Raw genomic sequence first — 27,781 nt, forward strand, 5'->3', positions numbered from 1 at the left:
GCTCTCACTGTAGGAGATGTGACTATGTTCTGGTGCCCCGCTTGATTTTGTGGACAAAGATCTAGACTCCTTCACCTTGACTTCCCTAACCCTTGGACTCTCAGGCTTGGGCCATCTTGACACTCTAGAGCAGGGGTCCCCAACCCCCAGGCCACGGACCAGTACCAGTCCATGGCCTGTTAGGAACCTGGCCACACAGCAGGAGGTGAGCGAGGGAGGCTTCATGTGTATTTACAGCCGCTGCCCATTGGTCGAATTATGGCTTGAGCTCCACCTCCTGTCAGATCAGCGGCAGTACTATATTCTCACAGAAGCGCGAACCCTACTGTGAACTGCGCACGCGAGGGATCTAGGTTGCGCGCTCCTTATGAGAATCTAATGTCTGATGATCTGAGGTGGAGCTGAGGTGGTCCCATCACTCCCAGATGGGTCCATCTAGTTGCAGGAAAACAAGCTCAGAGCTCCCACTGATTCTGCATTATGCTGAGTTGTGTAATTACTTCATTATATGTTACAATGTAATAGTAATAGAAATAAAGTGCACAATAAATGTAATGCGCTTGAATCATCCTGAAACCATCCTTTCCCCCCACCACCGCCCCAGTCTGTGGAAAAATTGTCTTACACAAAACCAGTCCCTGGTGCCAAAAAGGTTGGGGACTAACTGCTCTAGACCCAGGGCTAGGATGGAGAAGGGATGCTAGATATCAGAAAGGCATTGAGCAAGGTACCCTGAGACTTCTAGAAGCCTGTATGGAGCAGTGTGCCAGTACAAAGGTTCCTCCCCTACCCGGCCTAAAGCTCAAGGGAGTGCCTCTCTGGTAAGAAGGAGACTATGGCAGACACTGATAATTGAATAAAGGAACGAATCTCATAGGATTGCCAAGGAAGGCATGATACTGGATGCTCTCCTTGCCCAGGCCACCCATGCCAGAAAATTCCTTGTAGTCCCAGGAAAGTCCCTGATGGACTGGGCATCACCTGGAAATTCTCAGATAAGCAATTGAGGTTTGATTATTTTACTGCCATTCATCTTCTAAGTCCTGAACTAAGCTTACTAAAACATGATAGGGAAAGTTTGCTCCCTACCTAGAGGCTTCCACTGAGTAGGACAAGTCAAAGTATTGCCAAGGAGGTAGCATGGCATGGTCCAAGAAGCACAGGCTCTGGAGATAAACAAACCAGTTCAAACCATGGCGCAGTTACATCCCAGCTGTGTGGTTTATAAACAAATCACCTTCACCTCTCCCAGCCTCAGTTTCCTCATCTACAAAATGTGTGTTAACACTTCCTCTCAGTTATGATAAAGGTGCTTAACATGGTGCCGGCCCATGATAAATGCTCTCCTTTTCCCAGTCTGGGGCTCAGCCTCCCAGCAGAAACCAAGTGGCAGGAACTGGGGATCTTGAACGTCCATGGCCTCACTCACCAGTTGGCCTAGAGACCCCCAAGCCCCTTACAGACAACCCCCATATATACCACACCCTAGCCAGCACAAAAAACTAGATCATTCAATTGTGTTCAGCAAATAGGAACGTTCCAGAGGCTTGAATCCAAAAGGGGCACGGGGCGGGGGGGGCGGGATGGTGGCCTGCCAGGTAGTACATACACGGAGTGCTTTCAGAGAAGGCCTCTAAGAGCTGTCGAGCCCACGCTGATCACCTTTGTGAAATGTGGGCCGACTGATAACTCAAAAAGCCCTGGGATGAGTTAGTTCCTGTTGCCGTGGGAACTCCAGATCTCACTGCATTGTCAAGTCTCAGCAGAGAGGCTGTATTCACACTACTGGGCACTGATTAAAAACTGGAAGAAAAACATTCTCAGCGCCCTGCCGGCTTGTACAGTGAGGTCCCAGCAGTTTGCAAATTCAAAACTGAGCTCCCGCGTGGAATTGTGTGGCTTGTTTCTCATTCTCTGGCACTTACTGACCCCCAGGGTTCTTCAAGGCCTAGAGAGGCTCACGCAAGAGCTGGGGACCATAACCTCCACTAGACAGATGGAGAAACTGAGGGCAGCCGCCTTGGTCAGCATATTCTCAGGAGCTGTGACTGTGAAGAAGCCGCCAATGGGCCCTAATGTCGAAGAGACCCAGGGAAGTCAAGAACTGCAGGCAGTGAGGGAGGGAGGAGGCCGGGGGTGGGGCAGAGGGAGGGGCCGCGCAAGACTCACCATTCAGTCGGGTCTGCCGGTTGGCTCGCACTCGCAAGAAGGTCTGGGAAAAGATCCCGGGTAAATGCAAAAAAGAGAAGAGAGCGTCAGCGCGGCCTCGAGTCCCGACCCCTGCCCCGGCCCCAGCCCCCGGTCCACACCTGCCCCGCCCCAAACAGCCCGTAAACAAACCTACTTCCTCCCTCCCGCCGGCCCCCCTGCTCCGCCGGCCGCTCCGGGCCTTCGGCATAGCCGCCGGAGGCTGCTCTAGCGGGACCCCGTGGCCGCCGCGCAGTGCCGCCCCAGCCCCGGCCTCCGGCGCTCCGGGCCCCGCGGCCGCCCGGCCGGCGAGGGCGGCGATGCGGGCGGATTCCCCCCGGCTGCCCGGCGGCGGCGGCACCTCAGCTCCCAACGGCGGCGGCGGCCATGTTGGCCTTGATCACGTGACTCGCCGCCGTCGCGCGCCGGGGGTGAAAGTTCAAGAAGTGGTGGGGGCTGCCGGACCGGGACCAGGAAACAGCGGCTCGCACTCCGGCAGCAACAGGCTGAGGCCGCCCTGGGGTCCCTCCCACCGGCCGCAAAGCCAACCCGCCCGGGTTTTAGTGGCTGCGAGGTCCTCCCACCCTACTCCACGGCCCCTCCCAGCGCGGGGCTCCTTCCGTCCCGGAACCCCGCCTGGCTCCCGCCTCCCGCGCGGCTACCCCTTTGCTGGGGAGATAGCGTAGGACTTCCTGATCGCAGCGGCCCGTCTCACCGCGAGTCCCAACTGTCTCTTCCCCAGTCCCCAGCCTTTCATCAGTCCCGATATTAGAGGATTCCCAACGTTTCACCTGTCTTCTGGACAACCTTTGGAGCTGCCACTGGCAACGCACAGCCACGCGGCCAAAGTGGAACCCAGCATCCCTCAAACAAGTGCCTTCTTCCAGGATTCTCAGTTTCTAACGGGATACCACCATCCACTCTGGTGTGCCCACACCAGATAGTTGAGAGTGAGTCGTCCTTGACCCCACCCTCCTTCAGTTCCTCACACTCAAGCCTTCTTTCATCTCAGAGTCTACCTCTAAAGGTCTCCTACATCTTTTTATCTCCCCTTCTGTGTATCTCCTTCTCGCCCTTCCAGGCCTAACCGAAAAATATCATTTTCTCTCTACTTCCATCTCTACTCTCAGTATGGCTTGTACCAATGGTTGTCGGTGGGCTGACCACTCCAGGTATGGGGCCATGTGTGAGTCCTGGGTGAAGCCAGAGCCCGGCACAGCGCTGGGCACAGGCCAGCCATCCCTGCGTGTTTCTTCAGTGACTATACCTATCTTGGATGTCCTTGCTCTGGTTCATAATCTTAGGAGCTCTCTAAATTTGCAGCTGTCTCCCATCTGGCCTTCTCATCTCCAGCTTTTCTCCCTGTAACCCATCTTCCACTGTACATGCAGTGTGATCTTTGTATCATGCAAAATTGACCCTCTTCTCCCCTTTAAATCCTTTAGTGGTTCTCCACTGAGATCTGCACCGTGGCATACAGGTCGTCTCTGACGTGCTCTGCCTATTTCTCCAGACTCTTCTTCTGCCACTCCTGCTCTCTCCTTTTCCCCTCCTGACACACCTGTAGCTCTTTGAGCACCCTATACTCTGGACTTTGGGCTATATTATTCTCCATGCACCCATATTCCCTGCTTGGATAACTGTTTGTTGTTCATCCTACAGGACTCTGGGATGACTTCGCTTTTCCCTCAGGGCTGGGTTAGTTGCTTCCTCTGAGTTTTCACAGTCCCTTGGCTTTCCTTTGAACTTGGATATTTTGACTGTTTACAGACCTGTCCCTTCTACTTGGGAGGTCATCTCTATCCAGTAACAGGGTCTGGCATGCAGGAGAAATCCGTGGGGTGGGGAGGAGGATATTTATGAGGGAAGCCCCTAAGCCCAGTGCAGGGCTGAGAAACAATCTAGGATTCAGGGCCAGACAAACTCAAGTTCAAATCCTGACTTGGTTACTTATAATATATGTGCTCTTAGAAAAGTCACTTCTTCTCTCTAGGCCTGTTTCCTTAGCTATAAATTGGGGGCAATGAATCCTAGCTTGCACAGTTGCTATGAGGGTAAAGTGAGGTAATGGTTAAAGGGTTAGGTAACCCAGCAGGGGCTAAGGAAATGGGAATCCAAACCAGAAACCAGTACCTCCTGATTTCAGGGCCAAGTTTGATGATTTTTTAAAAACAGTCCAACATAATTGAGCAACTACTACATGCCAGGTGTTGTGTAAAGATCAGGGGATTCCAGCTTCACTTTCTACCAGTTCCCCTTGTGTTTTACATTCTAACAAAACTGAACTGCTAGTGGGTCCCCAAATACATCATTCTGTGTTACACCTCTCTGCCTTTTGCACATACATAGTGTTGCCTTGATCTGGAATATCTTTTCTTCCTGGTCCACCAAAGTGAACTCCTACTCATCCTGTTCAGTCATTACCTCCTCTGTGAATCTTACTCTGATTTTCTCTTTCATAGCACTTAAAACACTGGGCTGTAATTATCTATTTGCACATCTAACCCCGTGAAGGCAGGGAGCCTGGGCTGAGCATGAGTGAGTACTAGATAAGTGTTTGAGTAAAGGAAGGGAGCAAAGAAGGGGCCTTGGCGAGCCTGTCAGTCTAGTGCAAGAGTCAGGCTCATCATGATAGATTAAGTATGTTCATAATTCTTTGCAGCTCCTCCTATCAAAGAGCTGCATTTCCTCATCCCTTGATTGTGTTAGCTTTGTGAGTTCCAGAGCCTAGGCCTCAAGAGGCCTTTCAGCTTTGGCCTTCGCCCTCTTGGCATGACACTGCCCTGAGACTGCCAAGTAAGGAAGCCAGTCTAACCTCCTGGAGGATGATCGGCCGTATGGAAGAAAACCAAGGTCCCTAATCTCCCAGACATGTGGTGAGGCCATTTTGGACTTTCTAGGCCAGCTAGTCCTCTAGCTGAATGAGCTTAATGAATGAGGAAAGGCCTACTCAGCTGACAGAATCGTGAGAAATCATGAGAGATTATAAGTTGTATTAAGCCACTAAGTTTTGGGATGGATTGTTATATACTAGAAGATAATGGAAACATACTTAAATGGGTGTTGATATAAGATGATCAGGGCAATAACATGGGCATGAAGGGGTCATGAGAAGAGAAAGCTAATCCGGAAAGGCTTCCTGGAGCAGAGGGAAGTTGGGCAGGTTGTTGAGGGATAAATAGAAATTTGATGGGGTGGGGTAAAATAACCCGGTTAAAAGCAGCATGTGTAAAAGCAGAGAGGCAAGAAAGGAGTGGCACAGCCAACGAGTGGTTAGCATTCATCTGGTGAGCACAGCACACAGGATTCACGGAAGGCAGTATTAGAAATGGAAGCTGGAAAGGTTGACTCTAAATCACAGAGGCCTTGGTGCCATGCCTTTGCACACCTAGCCTATGCCTAGCATGCCATGCCTATGCCTGATGGTTACTCTTCCCCTAGTTCAACAAATAGTGGAGCTGAATGCTGGGGCTGAAATAGAGAGGATCCGCCTCTGAAGGCAGGGCTCTGTCTCCCTCTGGGATAGAATTCTCTGGGATGGAGCCTTGTCTCCCTATCCCAGAATCCCCTAGAGTTGGGTCATTTCTCCATCTTGAATCAGGATTGTTTGGGTGAGGACTGACTGCCTTTCTCAAACCAGGGCTCACAAGAGCAGGGATCCCTCCCCAGGGCTGGCACTTTGGGCTCTGCAGTTTGAGTCCCAGACAAGGGCATCCAGCAGAGGAGGTGCTAGTTGAAGCTGGTGTACAGCCCACACTCCGTATTCCACTCACCAAACTCTGCACCCTGACGCCAGGCTGTGTCAGCTAGGAGGAAAAAGTGCCCAGAGAGAAGACCTCGAATTCCAAGAAAGGCTTCCTGTGTACCAGCAGTGGCCCTGGTTCTCTACCCCAGATGATAGGTCCCTGCTGCCTTGTCTCTTTGCATTAGTCAGGGCTGTGTTTCCCTGTTCACATAAGGGCTCCCTGAGAAGCCATGCTGCCATTTGGATAGCATGTTCCTTAGAGCAAGCCCTGTTTTCTGCTCTCTGACTGGGGCTCCTGAAGGAGGGCTCTGTCTCTCCTCAGAAGCTTCTGGGGGAAGCTCCTTCTCCTTCCTACCACAAATAAGGTCTGTATAAGCTGGGATATTACCCTTAGGTCCCCCTCCTGCTCTGATGTTTTAGGATTGTGTAGTTATGCCCAAGGCACTCACAGGCAATCTCTCTCTCTCTCTCTCTCTCTCTCTGTCTGTCTCTCTGTCTCTCTCTCTCAACGGAACCCTAGAGGAGACCTCCAGATGGCTGGGATGCTTCCAAAGAGCCCACCTGAGCCCAGGTGACCTTGGCATCTCTCCCAAAGAGCCCACCTGAGCCCAGGTGACCTTGGCATCTCTCCCTAAAATCCATCTATTTACGGCACATTCCCTGACACCTGTGCCTTTCGGTTCAGTTAGAAGCACTAGACACAGAGGGAACCAAACACAGTTCAGGCCTTTCCCCTTGTATCCTGAGGATGGGAGGAGTTAGCCCCAGGCCTGCCCTATAAGGCAGGGCCCATCCCACCCCTCCTCACCTGGTATCTGTCTGAGTGGTGCAGGTCGTCGGTGGCAGACGAGTGTGGTGATGCTGTCGGAGACTCTCCTTCCCTCTTGATGGAAGCAGACAACAAGAGGGACTGGAAGAAGAAAAAGGACACGTGGCCTCAGGCTGAATGAGACCTACAGTCAGTTCCCTAGAGTGTCCAGTCCTATGGAGCTTTTGGGATAGAGGCAGAGAAAAGGAGGGCAGAGGGGTAGAGACCGCTTGAGATTCTGAAGGCATGTGGTCAGGCCCCCCAGAGTCTGGTTGTGGGAAAGGATAGCTTGATCCTAGGGATGGGTGGAGACCCCTGGAGAGGGTCCAACCTCTTCCACCCCAGCGAATCTCTGTCCCAGTGGGTCAGGCCTCCCAGTGGGCTGAGACTATATATAGGCTTTGTTCTCCCATAGTGAGCAGACTCTGGGACCCCTCTGAAGGGTTGGGGGTAAAGCCACATCCCTGCTGCCCTGCCTGCCCCTAATACAGGCTGGTGGCAGCCCCGCTATGGAGACAGTAAATTAAATAGTGTGTAAGAGTTTCCTTCGTGCAGCTAGGGATGTACACTGGCTCCATTTATCCCTGTGCTGTGGCGATGACCCCAGCAAAAATCCCAGCAAAATTAATCCCCCCATGTCAATCCTGCATGGGCTCTTCTACATATGCCCGCAGTTTAGATTAATAAACTGCCTGCTTTAAATTGTACACGAGCACCGCAATTCTAAATACCACATGGCACGTTCAGCCTGCTCTTGCTGCCTCTTGCCAAGGCCTGTTCAACTGCAAACTGGGGCCTGGAGGCCTGAAAGCAATCCATACTTCCCCCCCCCCCCACCTTTTCCAGCCTGCACAGCCCAGAGCCGGAAGCATACAATTCCCTAGGAGGCCTCCCCAGCTTAGAAAACCATGCCAAATCGCCACTGACAGCCCAAAGAAAGCAATTTGGGAAAGATGGAGCAGCCATTTATCCTTCATCTCCGACTGAGCCTTAGGATGTGACCTGCATGCGGTGGCCACGCTGCACATCCTCAGGCGAGGGCCCTGGGAAGGGGGGGCAGCTGCTGGTCTGGCAGGGCTCCCTGACTCGGCCTCATCACAAGAGCAGAGGAGGGCAGAGGCCAGGCAGGGACTGGGATGGGATTCCCTGCAACTTGGAGCCCCTTCCTCACCTACCCAGGCCCAGTGGGAGGCCGAGTGGGTGCCTTGGCCCCCAGCTCGGAAAAGAGGCTTTCAGGCAATGGCCTTTCCTTCTCTGGTCCCAAGGAGGATGCTGAGGAGGGGAAGCATCGTGGGGCCCCTGCCCCCCCATCATGAGAAAGTTCACGCTTGTGTGCTCTCTTTCATTCTCTCTAGGTTAGAAGCCCTGAGAGGCCTCAGCATTACACCTGGGGCAAGCGGAATAAAAAAAGGTCACTGGCGCTTTTTAAACATGGACCAAAAAGCAGTAAAATGTGTTTTGAAAAAAAAATCCCCACATTAAATCATGACTTTTTGCCTGGCTCTTCGCCTCATTAAAAGTGGCCTTTTGGAAGGTAAAATTATCATTGTAAGCGATAAGATCTTTAAGAAAATAATTCACGGCTTCTTCACCCTTTAATATGATAGCCGCCACCGGCTAATTTTTTTCTTAATGGCAACGAGGCCATCAATCTTGTCTGAGGCCCCTTCGCCCTCTCCTCCTCCTCCCTCCCTCCTCCCTGTCCTCTCAGTCTCTTGCTTGAAACTTCTACCTCGTGCCTCTTCTACCCATGACCTGCTTCCCTAAAGCCCCATTCCAGGCTGAGGACAGACCCTGAGACAGGCAGCTTTGGGGGCGTGAGCCTGTATCTAGAAGTGGGTGAGCGGTGGCCCTTGCCTCTAAGTCTGATTATCAATGAGCCCGCGTTGGTGGTTGCAGGAATCTGCACATATTTAAGACTTCCTGTATGAGTATTCTCACGGGGCCAGGTGGGTGTGCATCTGTGTATGTGGGGAACCAGGTGTGGACGTGGATCGTGTCTGTGTTTGTGCTTTGAACACAGGCCTCACTGGGGTCCAGTCCCCAGCCTGCCGGCCATGCTCAGGTGTCAGGGGTCAGTGGTTGTGGCTGACCTGGCAGCACGTCCGTGACCTGCCTGCCTTAACCATAGCCACTGGCGACTGCAGCCTGGGCCAAGCTCCGCCAGTGTGGCCCCCCACTTGTCCCCCAACGCCTTTTCTCTTTAGGGCTGGGAGGGCTTTGCTTCCTTGGCCAGGGCCTGCATCAGTCCAGGGCTGGGCTAGGTTCCCTGCCCCTCCTCTGTCCAGCTTGCTGTGTTGAGTGATTCCTGAATGAAAATGTGGAGTCCACTCCCACCTTTTTGAAGGGCCTGCAGGGGAGACAGGCCAACCCCCTGGAAGTAAGATTGTCACTCTGGCTCCTTTTCCCAAAACTGCTCTCTCAGAGGTCACCAGTGCTTTTAAGACTTCTAAATACAATGGCCTCCTTCTCTAGCCCTTTTCTGCTTGACTGCTGACCAGCCCAGACATTTTGGAATTTTCTTCTCTTAGGATCCTGGGACACCATGCTCTCCTGTGCCCCTCCTCACTCGTCACTGTTCCTCTTCTGCTCCTTCCCTGGCTCTGGGACCTTCTCTTGACCCCCAGCACAGGAGTCCCAGACTCTCTTCTTGGCTTCTGCTCTGATCTCTCCACACACACTCCCTTACTGATTTCATCCATTCTGGGGAATTCCCTGGTGGTCCAGTGGTTATGACTCCGCACTTTTACTGCCAAGGGTTCGACCAATCCCTTGTTGGGGAGCTAAGATCCTGCAAGCCATGTGGCGCAGCCAAAAAAAAAAATGTATCCATTCAGCACTCATTCCTCACTCCCGGTAGAAAGGGCTGAGGATTTCTGCTTTTACAAGTCATTGTGAGAACTTATAAGACAGGATGCCACCTTACTGAGGGGTGGGGGAGAGGACACTCAGTGAGTGAGCGTTTAGTCCTCCAACCCCAGGTCCCCACTCAAAACATCATCACCTTTGGGGATGCAGTACCATCTACCTGTGTGGCCACCTATGGGAGTTCTTGGTACAAGTCATGTCATCCTGCTGAGGCCTCTGGCCCTTCCTTTGAGCCACTTGTCCTTAACTCTTCCTTTCTCCATCTGATGCTTTCAAGCTTCCCTTCCATAGTGTCTGTTCAGAGGGTCAGATTGTCTCCCCAAAAGAGCCCAGCATCCTCTCTGGCTCCCTGTTGCCCTCGGGACAAAGCACATGCACACACCCCATGGTCTGGCTTCTAAGGCCCTGCACCACCTGTCTTGACCTGCACTTCTATATTTTTCTTTACCTGCTACAGCTCACCTTCCTCCTTTGAGTCTCCCCAGACTTAGTGTCTGGGTCCCCCCACACCCCCAGGTCATTCTTGGCTTTGACCCCATCCTGACTAGAAGAGAAAGTCAGGTGAGCATACTGTTACTCACATGTATACACATATGTACTCAAGTGCACAGGGCAGCCCGAGGCCTCAGGCTGACGATCAAACCCTGAAAACAGCTGGGGATCCAAGAAGAGCTCCTTTTTCTCAAGAACCAGTTCTGAGTGGGCTTAGGTTAGGATGGGCTGGAGGAAAACACAATTGTCCACCTACCTTGGGGGTGCCTGGAGCCATGGCATCCTTCAGAAGGGAATTCTTACTGCCAAGAAAGAAGAGAACAGGGTGACCATTCCACTTGCTGCCCAGGGCGTGTAAGAGTAGAATAGGAAGAAGATCCCAAGGAGAGAAGACATAGCCAGCCTAGCCCAGCCCCCCTCAGCCAAGCTCCACCCAGCCCATTCAGCCCCAGCTGGCCCTGCCTCACTCAGCCTCCATCAGGGGCCAGGGGCCAGAGTGGGCTCCTGGGCAGGGGTACTGACACTAGGCATGGTAGGCTGTCTCGTGGATCTGAGGAAAGGGGCTTTACCTGACTGCTCCTATCAGCCCTGAGGATTCTTCCTGTCCTGCCCCCTTCCTTCCAACCCAGTCCTCAGCCTGCTCTTAGCTCCTATGGGATTGGGGTGATAGAACTGACATGGCTCTTGTCAATTTTCCCTCCAACATGCTGCAAACTGCGTTAGGCCAGGAATGATCTCCCCCTGATTCAATTTGTCAGCCCCAGGCCCTCCGGCATCAGGCGCGGCAGGTGGGCGGTAGCTGGGCCCTGAAATACAGTGGGCGGCTCAGAGTGGGGGGAGCAGGGGTGGGAGGTGATGGATGGGCTGTGGGGGAGGCGAGGACTGTGTTTAATAACAAAATTGGTATGCAAGGCCAAATCCTGCGCTAAGCATGAGTGATCCAGAGCCACGAAGTATTACAAATCCCCGCTAAACAGATGCTGACAATGGAACAAGACGTATCAAATCAGATCCACTTCAGAAACATTAATATCCCTGTTCCTGGCCCTCCCTCCCTGCCACCCCGACTGTGCTCACCACATCTGTGCTCACACGTTCACTTACGTGCTATCACGCGCACAGAAATATTACATGCACACAGAGGCGCTGGCTGATACACACAGGAGGCAATACAGCCAATTCACATAGGGTCCCCACACAGATGCACATACAAGGTGTACAGGTAGAGCACACCCAAGAGATCCACACAGCACAAAAGACGCACCCGGGCACACACGGGTGGTGTATACACAGGGAACACACACTGGGTCAGGTATAGACACACCCAATATGTGAGCAAAGGCATAGGCAGATTTGGATAAAGTAAGAGTTCTCACCCAGGGCCATTTTGCCCCCCCAGGGGACAATTGGCAACATGTGGAGACATTTGTTTTTTTTTTTTTTTTTGCAGTACGTGGGTCTCTCACTGTTGTGGCCTCTCGCGTTGCAGAGCACAGGCTCCGGATGCGCAGGCTCAGCGGCCGTGGCTCATGGGCCTAGCCGCTCCACGGCATGTGGGATCTTCCCGGACCAGGGCACGAACCCGTGTCCCCTGCATCAGCAGGTGGACTCTCAATCACTGCGCCACCAGGGAAGCCCCGTGTGGAGACATTTTTGATTGTCAGAAGTGGGGGCGGGGAGTTTTCTACTGGCATGGAGTGGGTAGAGGGGATTAACCATCCTGCAGGGTACTGGATAGACCCTCACAACAAAAAATTATCCAGCCCCAAATGTTAGTAGTGCTGAGGTTGAGAAACCCTGGTGTAAAGGCAGATACACACATATCCATTGTCTATAATTCTGTCAACGTGTGGTCACACCTGGAGGCTCAGACATGCACGAAGAGGTGCAGGCACACAGAGTCCTGTTCCCAGAGATGTGTCCTTAAAAACACATTCACAACTGTCACCCAGGCCTGGATGAAGAGCTGTGCCCACATCCACACAAGCATGCACAGACACCCACGTGCGCCAACACACACCTGACACGTGCACCCACAAATGTAGACACACATGGATACACACCCACACAAGCAGACACGTACATCACAGTGCAGGGTCCAGAAGGCTTGGCAGCAGCAGGCTGAGGCTAAGATCTGAGTGTAAAAACAGCTGTCTGGGGACTTCCCTCGTAGTCCAGTGGTTAAGATTCGAGCTTCCACTGCAGGGGGCGCAGGTTCAATCCCTGGTCGGGGAACTAAGGTCCCACACGCCACGGGACATGGCCAAAATGTTGAAAAAACAAACAACAACAAAAAACAGCCGTCTGCCTGTCTGATCACACAGTGGGGGCATCACAGGCAGGAGAGGACCACCAGACTGGGTTCCAGTCAGTGCCATTTTGTTCATAAATGGTCCCCATGGTCCTGCTCCTGATCCAGGCACCAGGGATACAGAGAGGAAACTGAGCTGCTTTTGAGGAACTGCTAGGTGCGAGTTTGTTACTTTTATCTTTCCTTCACTCAGTCAACAAGTGCTGACGTCGCCGTTGTGCCAGCCCCATTCCTGGACTTAACGGGTGCAGAACTGAGGCATCTACTGTATGACACTGTTCTCGCCAGACCCCTGGACTGAAGTCTGAGTGTTATCCGAGCAAGATCAGGGTGAAACAGAAGAGGAAAGAATGAACAATTATTGTGTGCCCACCACACATGACAGGCATGGGCTAGGAACTTTAGATGTGTCATCTCTTTAAATCTTCACAAAAACTTTACAAAGTTGACTAGCAGGCTACGTGACACCTCTCTGCTCACACAGCCCATGCAGGGTTTGGGATTTGAGTTCATGTCTGACGGAGTCCAAAGTGCTGCTTTTCGGTTGGCCACACAGCCTCCTAAAGACACTCAGGGGTTAGGATGGAGGGCTGAGCTCTGAGTTCTTTTTCTCTCTTCATTTTGGGGAGTGTACTTCTGACTCTGGGCTTTAGTTTACTGCGCCGGTGAATAGAAATGGAGACGTTTAGGGCCAGGATGTCCAGCCTCTCCCTTTGCCAGTCCTACGGATCTTTTCCTGGCAATCCTCTTCCCCTTCCCTCGAGTTGGACTGGTACTACGCCAGACTCCTTCCCTCTCCCTGAGCAAGCGCCCCACTGCCCTACCTTTCCTCCAGCAACCTGCTTACCTCCAAGTGTGCTTGGTTCCCCCAGACACAGGAGTCTGGCGAAGGGCCCACCTTGGAGAAGAGAGTCCGAGCCCTGAGCTGCTGGCAGCCGGGCTCCCGCCCAGCCCATCCACTCTGCTCTGCCTTCGTCCCTCCCTGTTTCCACAGCCCGCCCCCAACGATTTCCTCCCTTCTTAGTCACTCGCTGCCTAGTGAACCATGGGTTTTAAATTATAACTGGGACCCAGGAAACGCGTTCCTAAGTACAATATTCATGGGCTGGGCTGACACTTTTAATTAAGGTGATTTACACTGAATTATCCCTGGAAATAAAGAAATGGTGTGCTGCCCGGGAATAAACCATCATCACCAGCCGCCTTTGTAAGTTACACTTCGTTTTAATCTATTTGGGGAATTGTTTATCTAGTTCATTACCCAACCAAACACCGAGGCAGGCCTTAAATAAGGCTTAAGTGGGGGTGGGGGCACTGCCATCTCCACACCCCGCCTCCCGTCTAGAGTCACCCAGCCTCCCTCTGGCTCCTTCCAGCCCCTTTAAAGCACTGACCAGAGATCCTGCTTCCCAGCCTACAGGCTAGATCTCAAAGTAGGGAAGCCTCCAGGAAAAGGTCTCTGAGCTCAGGCCCCACCAAGCCAAGCCCTCCTTTCAGCTCTGTGCAATCTTCCTGCATCCAAGGCTCTTTCCTCTCTCTGGGTGGAAACTCCTGTTTGAAGGCCACAGAGAAGACTGGGGGCCACTCCCTGACCTACCCTTCAGCCTTCAGCCCCCATCTATTTTCCTGCCTGTCTGTTTGTACACATCGTCTCCACCCCATCACCATCCTAGAGAAAGCTTAGCGTGCCCAGAGCTCTGTCCGCTGTCCCCTCCTTCCTTCAGATATCTGCTCCTCTGCCATCATCACTCTTCCTGTGACCCAAGTCAGAAAGCTCTTCCTAGTAAGTACCCCACAAGTAATCAGCTAAGTTCTCTTGCTTCTCCCCCCCCACCAGTCTCTCATTATTCCTTCTCTGTTCCCACTGCCACTGCCATTGTCCTAGATCAGCTTCACAACATGTCCCCTGGACCCTGCCTAACCTCCTCACTTGCTTCCCTGCTTCTACCCCCAAATCATGTCCCACACTGGCCTCCAGAGTGATTCTCCTACAGCTCAGCTCTCTGATAGGCTTCTCCAGCTCACTGATGTTCTAATTCCCCCATTACCTCCAAGACCACCCTCCAGCATCGAAGGCTCTCCACTGTCTGTCCTCAGTCTAACTTTGCCCTTCTCATTCTAGGTAGCCGAGTCCTGGGGCCTATTGGAGTTCCTATGCAGGACTGAGAGGGGGAATGGTAGAAGATGGGGTGAGGGAGGGTGTGTGGGCACAGCCTCTGATCTCTAATGGAAAAGTGCTTTGAAAAGTGTAAGTGCTTTGCCAGTGGGAGTTCTGACTCTTCTTCCTGTGTCTGTGTGCCCTTGTGCCTGTGGGAATGAGCATATGTGGGAAGTGGTTCTTTTAGGGGGTAGGTGTGAGCACATCTGTGTGTTGGAATGGGGCTGTGTGCGTGTGCCTGTATGTTGTGGACATACATTTGCGCCTGTGTCTGTGAAAAACAGCCAGCCCTAGTTTGGGAGCTGGAAGGTCCCTGCTCCTCTGTGTGAGCCCTTGGGTGTGTCTAAAATAGCAGCCTGCTCTGTGCTGTTGGGCAGAAGGGGGCAGAGAGCACACAACAGGCCCACCCAGAAGAGCTCCTCTGGGACCAACCATGTGGGAGGGTGATGGAGAGGCACCCTGGCAGCAGCATCCACAGACTCAGGAGCTGGCTAGGCTGAGGGAAGGGAAGGAGGGCAAAGGAGGCAAAGGCAGGGTAAGAGAGGGGAGGGGACAACTGGAGAGAAGAGGAAAGCAAAGAAAGCGAGGGGAGCAGAGAGAAGGGAACAGAAAGGGAGAATTGGAGAGCTGGGGAAGAAGCTGCTGGCCACATGCCGTGGATGGGGATGCCCTCATCTGGGCTCTGACCAGAACTCTGTGAGTGATGCACACACAAGCTTTGCCCTCCTGCAGGACTTGGTTTCCCCATCTGTGAAATACCTGCTTAAAGCTCGGCGCTGATGGTGGGAAGAGGAGGAGGGAGGGAGCCCGGGTGCCACATCCTCTCGCAACCTCCACTTCTCCTCTCCTGCCTCCTAGAGAGCGGGCAGGGGCGGGGCAAGGGCATCCAAGGCTGGGTCCTTCCCCGAGCTACCCAGGCGCCACGGCCCTCAGCCCGGAGGGAGATGACACGCTCCTTGGGAATTTATCACGCACCCAATTACAATGTTAATTGGCAAGTTCCTGAAATCAATTAATTCGCAAATTTTTTCCAATTAAAAATCCAGATAAATCACAAGGGCGGCGGCGGACCGGTCCAGCCTGCAGTCCGGTGGGTGCAGCGGCTGCAGGGAGGTGGGGGGGGAGAGAAGAGGGGAGGGGGCGGAGGGCGCGGCTGCCCTTGAACGCCTTTGCCGGCCGGTCGGACTGTCAGCGCGCCGGGCGCGCGGGGCCGAGACAGATAAAACCATCGACCCGTCGCCGCCAGCGCTTCGGCTTTATCGATCCGACGGGAATTTCACTTGCTGTGCAGATCCCGCTGTCCGGCTGTCAGACACCGGGTTGAGGAGGGGGGACGTGCCAAGGGTTAGGGGGTGCTGGGTTGGGCCTGGACGAGAGGGGCACAGAAGTGGGGCACGCAAGACATGGCGGTGAGGGGCGGGGCAGATGTGAAGGCTCCGGGTGAGGGAATGGACGTGGGCCGAAGGGTGTGGACGTAGGGGATGCTCTGAGAGGACGTGAGGGAGGAGTGTTTGGTGCAGGGTCACGGGTGGGGGTGGAACACTTCTGTGGGCAGAAGTGGATGCCCTGGGCAGTGCAGGGATGGGGCCACAAGGACTAGGCTGTAGCGTGGCCCCCAAGGAAGAGGCAGAAAGAGAGCTTTGGCCCTCATTCTCCAGACCCTTAGGGGTGCACTGAGATTACAAGGCTCTGCGGGTCCCTCCATCTCTGCCTCTATTCTTAGTTCCTGTTGAGAAGTCCTCTACTGGGAGCAAATTACCCAGAAACACTCCTGCATAGCCAAGGTATGGAACTCAATTGCAGAAGAGTGTTTCTTTCACTCCCTGCCTGTTCTAGGCTGGTCCTGCGTGTGTGTGTGTGGGAGGCGGGAGTGGTTAAAAGCATGGGCTCCAGAGTCAGATTGATTGGGTCTGAATCTTTACCACTTCACAGGCTGTGCAAACTTAGAGAAGTCACTTAACCTCTCTGACCTCAGTTTCCTCATCTGTAAAATGGAGTTAATAATTTTTACCTAGCTCAGTGGTTGTCGTGAAGGTTAAATAAGTTGACATAATATAAAGTTCTTGGCACACGGTGTTCACCAGGATTATTATTATCATCATTAGTATAGTCTTCTGTGGTAGTTTTAAGTATTCCCACAAATTCTTTGGTGCTCTCTCCTTCAACAGCTTATAGTGTTTGATTCTCCTCTGTTGAGTGTGGGCTGTACTTGGTGACCTGCTTCTAGTGAGTAGAATAGAATACATTAGAAGCCATAGTGTATGACTTCCCAGACTAGATCATAAAAAGCATTGTGGCTTCCTCTCTAGTCTTTCTCTTGGCTCACTTCCTCTGTGGGAAGTCAACTGCCATGTCACAGGGAAACTCAAGCAGCCCTGTGGAGAGACCTGCATGTTGAGGAACTGAGGCCTCCTGCCAACAGCCATGCGAGTGAGCCAACCTGGGAACGGATGCTGCAGCCCCCGTCAAACCTTCAGATGACTGCAGCCTTGGCTGACATCCTGGCTGCAGCCTCATGAGAGACTGAGCCAGAAGCCACAATTACCCCCAACTACCCACAATTACCCAACTAAGCTGTGTCTGAATTGATGACCCACAGAAACCAAAATATTAAGTGTTTGCTGTTTTAAGCCATGGATTTTTGGAGGAATTTGTAACACAGCAACTAGTATTTTGGCCTTCAAAATTCAGCCCAGGCCTCACCTCCCTTAGGAGGCCTTCTCTGCTCCGAGCTGGGTTTGCTGCCTCCTCGATGCTCCTACAGCTCCTGTTCTTCCTGTAGAGCAGTCTCCATCCCTCAGGGTTTCTAGTGCTTGGCTCTCCTTACTCTGCTATTATGAGCTCCTGAGGGTGGGACCATTTCTTTCTTTCTTCTGTTTTTAAATGGAAGTGTAGTTGATTTACAATGCTGTGCCAATCTCCACTGTACATCAGAGTGACTCAGTTATACACACAGAGACATGTTTTTTTTTTTTTTTTTTTTGCAGTACGCGGGCCTCTCACTGTTGTGGCCTCTCCAGTTGTGGAGCACAGGCTCTGGACGTGCAGGCTCAGCGGCCATGGCTCACGGGCCCAGCCGCTCCGCAGCATGTGGGATCTTCCCGGACCGGGGCACGAACCCATGTCCCCTGCATCAGCAGGTGGACTCTCAACCACTGCACCACCAGGGAAGCCCGAAACATGTTTTTTTATATTCTTTTCCATTATGGTTTATCCCAGGAGATTGGGTATAGTTCCCTGTGCAGTAGGACCTTGTTGTTTATCCATTCTAAATGTAATAGTATGCATCTACCAACCCCAAACTCCCAGTCCATCCCTCTCCCTCCCTCACTCCCCCCCCACTCCCCCTTGGCAACCAAAAGTCTGATCTCTATGTCTGTGAGTCTGTTTCTGTTTTGTAGATAGGTTCATTTGTGCCATATTTTAGATTCCACATATAAGTGATATCATATGGTATTTGTCTTTCTTTTTCTGACTTCACTTAGTATGATAATCTCTAGGTCCATCCATGTTGCTGCAAACAGCATTATTTCGTTGTTTTTTTATGGCTGAGTAGTATTCCATTGTATATAGGTACCACATCTTCTTTATCCATTCATCTGTTGATGGACATTTAGGTTGTTTCCATGTTTTGGCTATTGTGAATAGTTCCACTGTGAACATAGGGGTGCATGTATCTTTTTGAATTACACTTTTGGCTGGGTATATGCCCAGGAGTGGGATTGCTGGATCATATGGTAGCTCTATTTTTAGTTTTCTGAGGAACCTCCATACTGTTTTCCATATTGGCTGCACCAACTTACATGGGACCATTTCTGATTCACCTTTGGTCCCCTACACCCTGCACGGGGGATTAGGTGAGAGGGTAGAGGAAGGAAGATCAGTCAAGTCTGGTGACTTGAACTGAACAAGGGGTGGGATTGGGAGTAGTGGAACAGACTGTATTCCCCTTTCCCCCAAAGATGGCTATGACCATGTCTCCCATCCCACGTGCTCTTCTGTAATAGAAGCTTGCCACTTCTCCATTAAAAGGTGGGGTGTATGTCCTTGCCCCTAAAATCTGGGTGGGCTAATACTGCCTCAACCAAGAGAGGACAGCAGAAGTGATGTTAAGTGATTTCTGTGGCTAAGTTATAAATGGTGGTCCAGCTTCCATCTCATTGACTGGAACATTTGCTTTCGAGCCCTAAGCTGCCATGCTATGAGGAAGCACAGGCCACAAGGAGAAGCCATGTGTAGGTGCTTTGGTTACGGCCCCAGCTGAAATCCTAGCTGACAGCCAACATCAACCACCAGATGTGTGAATGAAGCAGCCAGGCGATCCCAGCTTCCAGCCACCATGTCTTCCCAGCTGGGGCCCCAGATATCATGAAGCAGACACAAGCCACCCCCTCTGTGCTCTGTCTGAATTCCTGACCCCACAGATTCCACAAGCATCATGAAATGGTTGCTTTAAACTGCTAAGCTTTGGGGTAATTTGCTACACACCTCCTCTGCTGCCTTTAACAACCATAGCTCCTCCACAAGGCCCGGGAGGAGGCTCTGCTCAGTCCTTCAGGCAGGGACAAGGGAGGTGGGGCGGAGCAGGGGGGACACGCCTGAGCACGTTCTCAAAATTGTCACCTTTCAGACCTTGAGATTCATAGAGAAGGTGGATGGCAACCCCAGGCTGCACTTCTGGGGGAGCTGCCAGGCCCGGGCCCTGCTTCCGTAACCCTGCCCTGAGGCTCCTCCCCTTTCCAGCTCCTCTTGTGCCCTTTTGAGGCTGAGGATCACTCTCCTCACATCTCCAAAACCAGAGCAAGAAGAGAAAGGCAGCACCATTCAGGTGGTGGAGCTGAGGATTGAAAGCAGAGTGGAGAATGGCAGCAGGGCCTTGCTTTGTGCCAAAAGGCTGGGACCTGTTGGCCAGAACCCCGAGTGGAGGCCTCCGGCGGGCAGGCTCCCCGTCAGGTGGCTTACCTGGCAGGCAGCTGCGCCAGCTGTTCCAGTTCTTGTTCCATATGCTCCTGCAGCTCGCTGGGCCTCAGCAGGACCTGGCAGATGGGGCAAATAGGGGCCTGGCTGTCAAACAGTGCTGCTGCCTTTTTCTTACCTGGTAAGGGAAGAAGAGACAGACATATAAGCCGGGCTATATGTGGAGGGAAGTGCCTTGTCCCAGTCCTCCACCCCAAGCCGGCTGCTACCTCCTAGGGCTTCTTGGCCTAGAGGAAGGGTGAGCCTGAGGGTCTCAGAGCCCATGAACATCACTCAGCTTTGCAGTTCCAGAGGCTGTGGCTGTGCACGGCACCTCCCCAGCCAGCTGCCCCTCTCGGAAATCTATCAGGACGCAATCAATGCTCTGTGCAATCAAACCTTGATCACTTCATTTCGCACGTTAGTGAAGCAGGTCTTGTTTAATCACACCATCACCCAGAGTATCCAGGGCCCTCTCTGTCTCTACCTTAGCCTCACTGCTTTCACACTCCCCAAAGCGGGAGAAGGAAGAAAAGAGGGAGAAAGGGGATTCTTTCCTGCAGTCATTCAACAAACATTGATGTCTTCACTGAACCAGGCTTGGTGCAGAGTGGTGGGGACACAGAATATAATCCGATCTAGTCCCTGAAACCGAGGCGCTCACAGTTTAGTGGGAAAGACAGAAAAGGACCTGGGTGACTGCCAGGGTGGCGTCCTCTCCCAGTTCTTCACTTTTCCCCATGCTTCCTTCCATGGCCTCTCCTCTCCTCCCTCTGCATTTGGGATGATCTTGTTCATTCTTATGGCCATCAATCCCACCTGTGCCCTGCCGACTCCAGAATCCATTTCTCTATGCCAGATCCCTCCCGTATTCTTCAGACCCCTATATCCAAATGCCTAATGGACATAAATGCCTGAATGTCCCACAAAAATCTGACACTCTACAATCCAGAATTGAGTACTTTAGCTTCTTCGCTTTCCCCTCCCCGCCCTCTTCAGCAGTGCTCTTCTCAGTGAAAGACACCTGCATTCACCTGGTCACCCAAGCCAGTAACCTTCGCCTCGCCCTCGGCCCCCTCCCTGGCCTTACTCCCCTTCCCACATTCATTTAACCACCAAGTCCTCTCCATTCTGCTTCAATATTCCTGGAATCTACATTCTCCCAGTTCAGGTCTCACTCCGTCTCACTTGGATAACCTCATTGGCCTCTGTGAGTATAACAGATTCTGAGCTCTTCCCTCCAAAATGCCCTGCAAATTGTGTACCCCCAATACACAACCACACGTGGGTTTAGCACTGGCTATGCTGACTTGGGGGCCCACTGGGAGCCTGAACTCTGTCCCCACCCTGTCCCTGATGGTAACCAGAGCACATGGTGCTAGGAAGGGGCCTGCAGGTTGCCTAGTGCACCCACTGGGATACCTAAACTCCCTCCCTTGCCGCTCTCCCCAGCCAATGCTCCCCTGGCCTCTGCTAACAGGCACAGTGTTGAGGAACCCTATTCATCTAGAAACATCCCTGTCTATCCATGTAAACTCTGATTGTAGGAAGGACTTCTTTAGCTTAAGGCCACATCTTTCTCCCTGCTTCTTCTTTCCTCTGGTGCTTAGGGAGGGTCAAATTAGCTTTTAGAGAGATAAAGGGCCATGCCAGTGATGACTAAGATGGTTGCTTCAGTAGGGTTGCCAGATAAAATACAAGATGCCCAGTTGAATTTCACATAAATAATGAATAATTTTTTCGTATAAATATGTCTCAACTATTACACAGGATATACTTATGTTAAAACTTATTCATCGATTTTCTAGAATTCAAATTTACCGGGACGTCCTGTATTTTTATTTGCTAAGTCTAGTAACCCTATGCCTGAGGGAATTCCCAGTTCAGGCTGAACACAAGAACCCACCTCCTTTTGACACAAGACTGAGGGTGATCACGGCTCTCCTGGATGCCCAGACTAGGTCATCTGAGAGCTCAGAGGAGGGAGTGATTCATTCTGGGTGTGTGTTTTGAGGAGTGGAAAAAGAGAAGGTTTAACCAAAGAAATGAAATTTGAGATGTGCCTTAAAAGAGTTCCAGGCAGAGAATGGAAGCAAAGGAATGAATGAATGAATGATTGAGTTGTGAGTTTCTTGTGGGTGGGGACCGTTTCTTAACCATCTTTTAATCTATAGACAATAGAAAAAAGACCTGGCATAGATTAGATGCTCAACGGTGAAATGAGACAGTAGAGAAGAGGAAGGGAAGGAGGGGAGGTAGGGACGAAGAGCTAACTGCCCCAGAAGCAAGATGACCTTTGCAGAGCTGGGATGTCAGCTGGGGAGGCTATGTGTGTGCCAGGGTCGGGTCGGGATGGCTCTAGTTGGTGTGGCTAGGTCTGTGAGGAAGGGAAGGGACTCTGCTGATCATGTGCCCTGGTGGCTGGGCCTCAGATGCTCAGGGGACAGCTGGAAGGCAGCTCTGAGTAAAAGAAGCAGATGTGGTCCCGGTCTGGGAGTGAGGAGATGAGGAGTCTAAGCTCATTCTAACTTTATTCAGCCAGAAAATTTCAGAGGTGAGTGAGGCCCTAGAAATTCTGCAGGCCATTATCTTTATTTTACAGATGGGGAAACTGAGGCTCAGAACTAGACAGGGGCCTCTGAACTTGGCTCTTGATCTCATTGCTTCATTTATTTATTCATTCAGCAAACACGTGTCAAACAATTATTCTACATCAGGTATTATTCTATGAGAAACTGAGATATCTTTATCTCTTTCTCAGAGATAAAGATAACACATTCCTGGCCTCACGGAGATCACAAACTAGTGGAAAAGCTGAAAAAGAAAATCAGTGATTGCAGTCAGTGCAGCCCTGGTCAGGGCTGAGGGAGGCATGAATGGGTGCCTGTGGGGGTGGGCAGGAAGGGGCCAGAGGACGGTGGTAGGACCCAGCCGGGGGGGATGGGGGGTGGGCATTGCTTGATGGCAGGCATGAAGGATGAATAAGGGAGAGCTGACAAGGCTGTTGAAACCAAGCACTGAGGAAGGATATGGGCATAAGAGGGGAAATGGTAAGAGAGAAGAATGGAGAAAGAGTAGGATCTAGGGCATGGGCTAGGAGCTGAGGTGGAAGTATCAGGATTTCAGCCCCTCTTAGCCTGGGATACCAAGTACGGCTCTTAGGGTTTCCTAGAGCCCAGGTTCCTCCCTCTACACCTGGGAGCAGGCACCAGCTTTCCCATATACCTGTCCTCAGTTCATCTGCTTTGTTGACAGGGATCTTCTACTTTTCTGAGGTTGGCCTCAGTTTCCCTTTTGGGGAAGGGTCCTCTTCCTGGCGCCCAGCTTCAGGAATAGCACTCACAGGGATCAGCGGAGGGACCCTGCAGACTATGCCCTCCATCCCACCCCCATTTTCTCAAGGGCTGGAATGGCAGGTGTCAGCATGGCTGTGGGCCCCCTTCTTCCCCTCCCCTGCTGTGTTCCCTATAATTTTATATTGAGACCTGTGGTCATGACGTGGGTTTTACTGCACTAACGACATGGCCTGCCCAGGTTTAATGACAAAATCCATACTCTGGCCCTGGGCCTGCTCCTCGTTTGCATAATTCCCAGAATACAGCTCCCTGAAGCTTTTGACCTGGGCCATTACAGTGGCCATAAAACGGGCCATAAAACCGCTGGGGATGGCCAAAAGGAAGGGGCTGTGGTCTTGCAGGGGTGGGAACAAAGTCTTCAACCCCCTACTCTTCCTAGGCATCCTTTGGCTCTTCCCTTCCACAGTTCCCAGTGTCTGGGAGTCCATCTCAGGCTGGAGAGGCTTCCAGAAATCCTTAGTCCAGCTGCCCATCTAATGCAGGAATCCCTTCTCCAACACCGCTGCCAGCATCGCAGGTAGGCAGACCGAGCCCACCAGGGGCGGGCTGTGAGAAGGCATCTTCTCCTAGAGCATTCCTCACTCCTGACCCCGCCCTCCCACCCCACAGCTGGCCAAGCCCTCGGCCACAGGTGGGTCTAGGTCCGAGGGGCCTAGGTTGAATCCCGTCCCTCTTCAGGAGGCCTAGCTCTCCAGGGAGGTCAGGAGCCAGGCTGAGCAGCATCGTGGGGAGACGCGGGAAGCATGAGGGGATGGGGACAGCGACTGGGACGGGCTGTCACTGCTAAAGATGATGAATGGGGGAGGTGAGGCAGGAGGCCCGGTGTTATCGGCAGTGGATGGCGGTGCGGACGCTCGCCGCTTCTGCTAATCCCCGGGCGCTGCCTCAGCCCTTGCGCTGATAACGAGGAAATGGGACTGACAACAATTTTTAGCTGAGAGATTCTTCACCAAAATGCCAGGCGGCCGGAGGTCTGACAGCGCCTGATTGAGTATGTGAGTGTGTGGGGGGAAGGCGCGCGGCCCCCTCCCCTCCCCTCCCCTCCCATGCAAAGATGGATCGCTCATTCCGCCTCCCGTCCACATTCATTACCGCACCTCCCTCCAGCCGCCCCGCCGCCGGCTCCGCCGCTCCTGCCACCTCCACCTCTCCGGCTGCCGCAGGTATCACCCAAGCAGGAGGAGAGCAGGGAGCAGAGCGGCCTGACCCTACCCTCGGCCTCACATGGGGCACCGCCAGCTCAAAGAGCAGAGAGTCAGGGCTGAGTCAGGCCCTGCCTGGAGGCTCCTTAGTCGTGGGACCTCCAGAGGGTCCCTTCCCCTTTCTGAGCTGCCGGGATACCTCCCCACCAGAAAACAGCCAGGCTCCACCAGGAAGTGACTGCCTGCGGTTGTAAGCAGCGGGGGACAGGCCTGCTGAGGAGGGGCAGTGCAGCCAAGTAGCTTTTCCCTGGCCTGGGCCAGGCTCCAGCTAGTCCGGCCCTCAAGCCTTGGATCAAGGCCTCAGGTACCTGGGGTCCAGGATCAGCCCTCTGTTGTGCCCCTCTGTTGGGAACTGCTGACCACTGGCAGCTCAAGGGCCGGCACAGCTGCTCCTCTGCCATCTTGCATAGTGAGGCCTGGTGCAGAACTGGGCCCTGGAGGATGAGGGTCTCATCCAAAGGGAAAACCCTCCCTTCCTAGATCACTAACCCACATCCCGCCCTGCAACTCCCAAACATGTGATTCCCTCTCCAGCTTGGCCTGTTTGGTTTTGTCTCAGTTCTGCTGCCTGTGGGTTCCATTCTTGCTTCTCTGTTTATTCAAGCAGGAAACCCCAAATTCATTATCTTTTTTCCACGGACCACAAAAGGCAGAGCTTGACTGACTGGTGTCTGACTTAAGAATGGGGAGGGTTAAAATGAGGGGGAGGGTAACTCTAATGACAACTGGCAACGGAGGCTGGGACTTTCAAGAGTATGTACGTGTGTATACATGTGTGTTTATGTGTACATATGTGTGCGCTCCACCCTTTTTCTCCTGCAATCCCGACGGAAGGGCTTCCATTTCCTGGTGACCGAGAGCCTTCAAGCAACATTCAACAGAGTTGCCTCTTACTAGCTGTGAGACATTAGGCAAATCATTTAACACGTCTGAGCTTTAGTTTCTTCTTGTCTGAAACAGGGATAATAACAATTAACTCTGAGGACTTTTGTGAGGATCTAGTTAAATCAGGGCTGTGTGCTGAGTCACTATTATCTCTCGTAGGACACTAGCACAGTTTGCTGTTTGTGCCTGGATCTACCCCATCCTGACACCAGCCTGGCCTTGCCCTGTATCCAGGCTTCTTCCCTGCTATGATCAAGATTGTGTACCACTCAGTAGGTACCCTGGCCCTTTTGGCTTCCATGGTGTTCCTTCTTCCTATCCATCCATACCCATATAACTATTTACTGGTTTGTTTGTCAATATATCCATCCATCCACTTAAACATTATCTGCCCATTAACAATAATAAGAGTTTATTGAGTGCTATTATATGTTAGGCTGTAGGTTTAATGCTGCACATATGTAATCTCATTTAATCCTTACAACAGTCCAATGAGATAGGTATAATTAATCTGTCTCTGTCGCACTGATGAGGAAAACGGAGCTCAGAACAATGAAATGACAGAGCTGGAAGGTTCAGAGCAGAGATTTAAATCCATATCTGTCTGACTCCAAAGCCAGTGCTTTTAACCACTGCATAATACCCAGCTACCTACCTACCTATCCACCCACCTCGGTAATGATTCAATAATCACTGACAAATGTCAACTGAGTACCAAAGATGGGTCTGCTACAGTATGGATGCCATGCAGTAATGAACAGACAGACACACTCTCTGCCCTCAGGGAGCTTAAGAACTAACTGTGGATAGAGACATTCAACAAACATCCCCAGCGTGGTCTTAGAACAAGGGAAGTACGTGGAACTATGGGAGTATATCATCTGGTCTGGGAGGAGAAATAAGTGACATTTAAGCAAAGGCTTGAAGAATGACTGGGAACCAGTCAAGCAATGATGGTGAAGTACTGTTTCTAGATAGAAAACAGCATGTTTGAAGGTACAGAGGGGAGAAAGCCTAAGTGAAGAATTGAAAAGGGTCCAGTATGGCTGGAGCAGAGAGTGAGGGGCAGAGCACTGAGAGCTGACGAAAGAGAGGCCAGATCCTGGAAGACTTTTCAACTATGTTAATGATTTTGGCTTATTATTATTATTTTTTAACATACAGTGAGAAGCCATTGAAGAATTTTAAGCAGGGAAGTGACATATCAGACTTGCATCTTTTTTAAAAAAAAATTATTTATTTTTGGCTGCGTTGGGTCTTTGTTGCTGCACGCGGGCTTTCTCTAGTTGTGGTGAGTGGGGCCTACTCTTTGTTGCGGTGTGCAGGCTTCTCACTGCCGTGGCTTCTCTTGTTGTGGAGCACAGGCTCTAGGTGCGCGGCTTCAGTAGTTGTGGCGCACGGGCTTAGTTGCTCCGCGGCACGTGGGATCTTCCCGGACCAGGGCTCGAACCCATGTCCCCTGCATTGGTAGGTGGATTCTTAACCACTGCGCCATTCGGGAAGTCCCAGACTTGCATCTTAAAAGGATCATTCTAACTGCAAAGCGGAGAATGGTCTAAGGGGACAAGATCAAGTGCAGGAAGGCCATCTAGGAGGTTATCTGACTAACTCAGGTGAGACATGAAGGTGACCTGCTCTAGTGAGATGATGTGGATGATGATGGAGATGAACAGAAGCGGGTGGATTGGACATGGGGGTTCAAGGACAGAGAGGAGTCAAGGATGACTCCAAGCTGCCTGACTTGAGCAACGGCTAGGTGTTAGACCATTTACTGACTTGTGGAACAGGAGGAAGAGCAGTAGGCTTGGTAAGGAAGAAAATGAGTTCAGTTTTGGATAAACTTACTTTGAGGAACTGTTAAGGCAACCCTGTGAAAATGCTGAGTAGGCACTATATGTGAGCCAGAGCTAGAATTAGAGAACTGGAGACGCTGACGAGATAAAGACTGACATTCACCACTGCATGTTCTGTGTCTAGAACAATGTCTCGCATATGGTAAATACTTAACAAAAGTTAAGAGTAGGTGAGATCACCTAGGGCCAGAGTGTACAGTAAGAAGAGGCTGGAACAGAACCCTGAGTAACTCCAACAGGTGGAGGAAGTTTAAGTCATTGAAGACTAAGAAGGAACAGCCAAGAAGAGGATGAAAACAAGGTGATGTCATCAAAGCCAAGAAGGGAAGAGTTTCGAGGAGGGGGGAGCATCATCGATAGGGTCGCATGCTGCTGAGAGGTTAAGAACACAAGGCATGAAAAGGGTCCCTTCCACCCATCATGTCCACAGTACACCCATCTACCCCAGCACATCCATCCAAGCCACCACTCTGCCCTCTCACTCATTCCCATCTTCCTTCTCTTCTCTCCAGAAAACCGTGATTGGTGCCTCTGCTGAGCGTGGGACATGAAGAGTTAACATGCTGACAGATGGCATTTTTTACCTTCCGTCAATATGAACAAGGCCCCAAGACTATGATTCCAAACATCTGGATTTCATCAATATGTGATCTGTCATCGTATATTGGCATTCCCCAGTCCCCGCGCCAGAGCAATGCGGCTGGTTTTATTAATACGTCAAATACATTATCCGTGTAATACACTTGTCTGGCTGGGGCCTCCCGCTGGGGCGGGGCGGTGGATTTGAATGTATGATGAATCAGTTTGCATTACACGTTCGTAAGTCATCATTTGTCAGGATTAATAGGCATCCCTGATCGAGGAGGTGGGGGTGGGGCGGGCAGAGGGGAGACGTGTATTTAGCTATGGCCCATCCTTATCCGCCAGTGCCCAGGGGTGCCCTGAAAACAGCTGTGCACC

The 27,781-nt window shown here is 51.9% G+C and overlaps 1 protein-coding gene and 1 long non-coding RNA gene across 5 annotated transcripts in view; one reads left to right on the forward strand and one right to left on the reverse strand.

Annotated features, from left to right (window-relative positions):
• The window catches only part of RNF220 (ring finger protein 220), a 223,786-nt gene that overhangs the window by 17,408 nt on the left and 178,597 nt on the right, over positions 1 to 27,781 (reverse strand). For 3 of the 4 annotated variants that reach the window (XM_073790734.1, XM_033867628.2, XM_073790737.1), the window contains 4 exons: positions 19,532 to 19,664; positions 10,357 to 10,402; positions 6,741 to 6,842; positions 2,170 to 2,212 (listed from right to left, as the gene is read on the reverse strand). In XM_073790734.1, coding sequence (XP_073646835.1) covers positions 2,170 to 2,212; positions 6,741 to 6,842; positions 10,357 to 10,402; positions 19,532 to 19,664 — 324 coding nt within the window. Of the gene's footprint in view, positions 1 to 2,169; positions 2,213 to 2,344; positions 2,604 to 6,740; positions 6,843 to 10,356; positions 10,403 to 19,531; positions 19,665 to 27,781 lie in introns of those variants that run through there. The other variant, XM_019937922.3, reaches the window with a different exon arrangement.
• LOC117314487 (uncharacterized) lies at positions 2,661 to 27,666 on the forward strand. The gene is made up of 6 exons (XR_012325426.1): positions 2,661 to 3,137; positions 6,453 to 6,890; positions 8,096 to 10,888; positions 12,605 to 13,618; positions 25,128 to 25,240; positions 27,334 to 27,666. It is a non-coding gene; the product is annotated as an uncharacterized lncRNA (long non-coding RNA).

This window comes from Tursiops truncatus, chromosome 1 (assembly GCF_011762595.2).
Source record: "Tursiops truncatus isolate mTurTru1 chromosome 1, mTurTru1.mat.Y, whole genome shotgun sequence".
NCBI classification, from domain to species: domain Eukaryota; kingdom Metazoa; phylum Chordata; class Mammalia; order Artiodactyla; family Delphinidae; genus Tursiops; species Tursiops truncatus.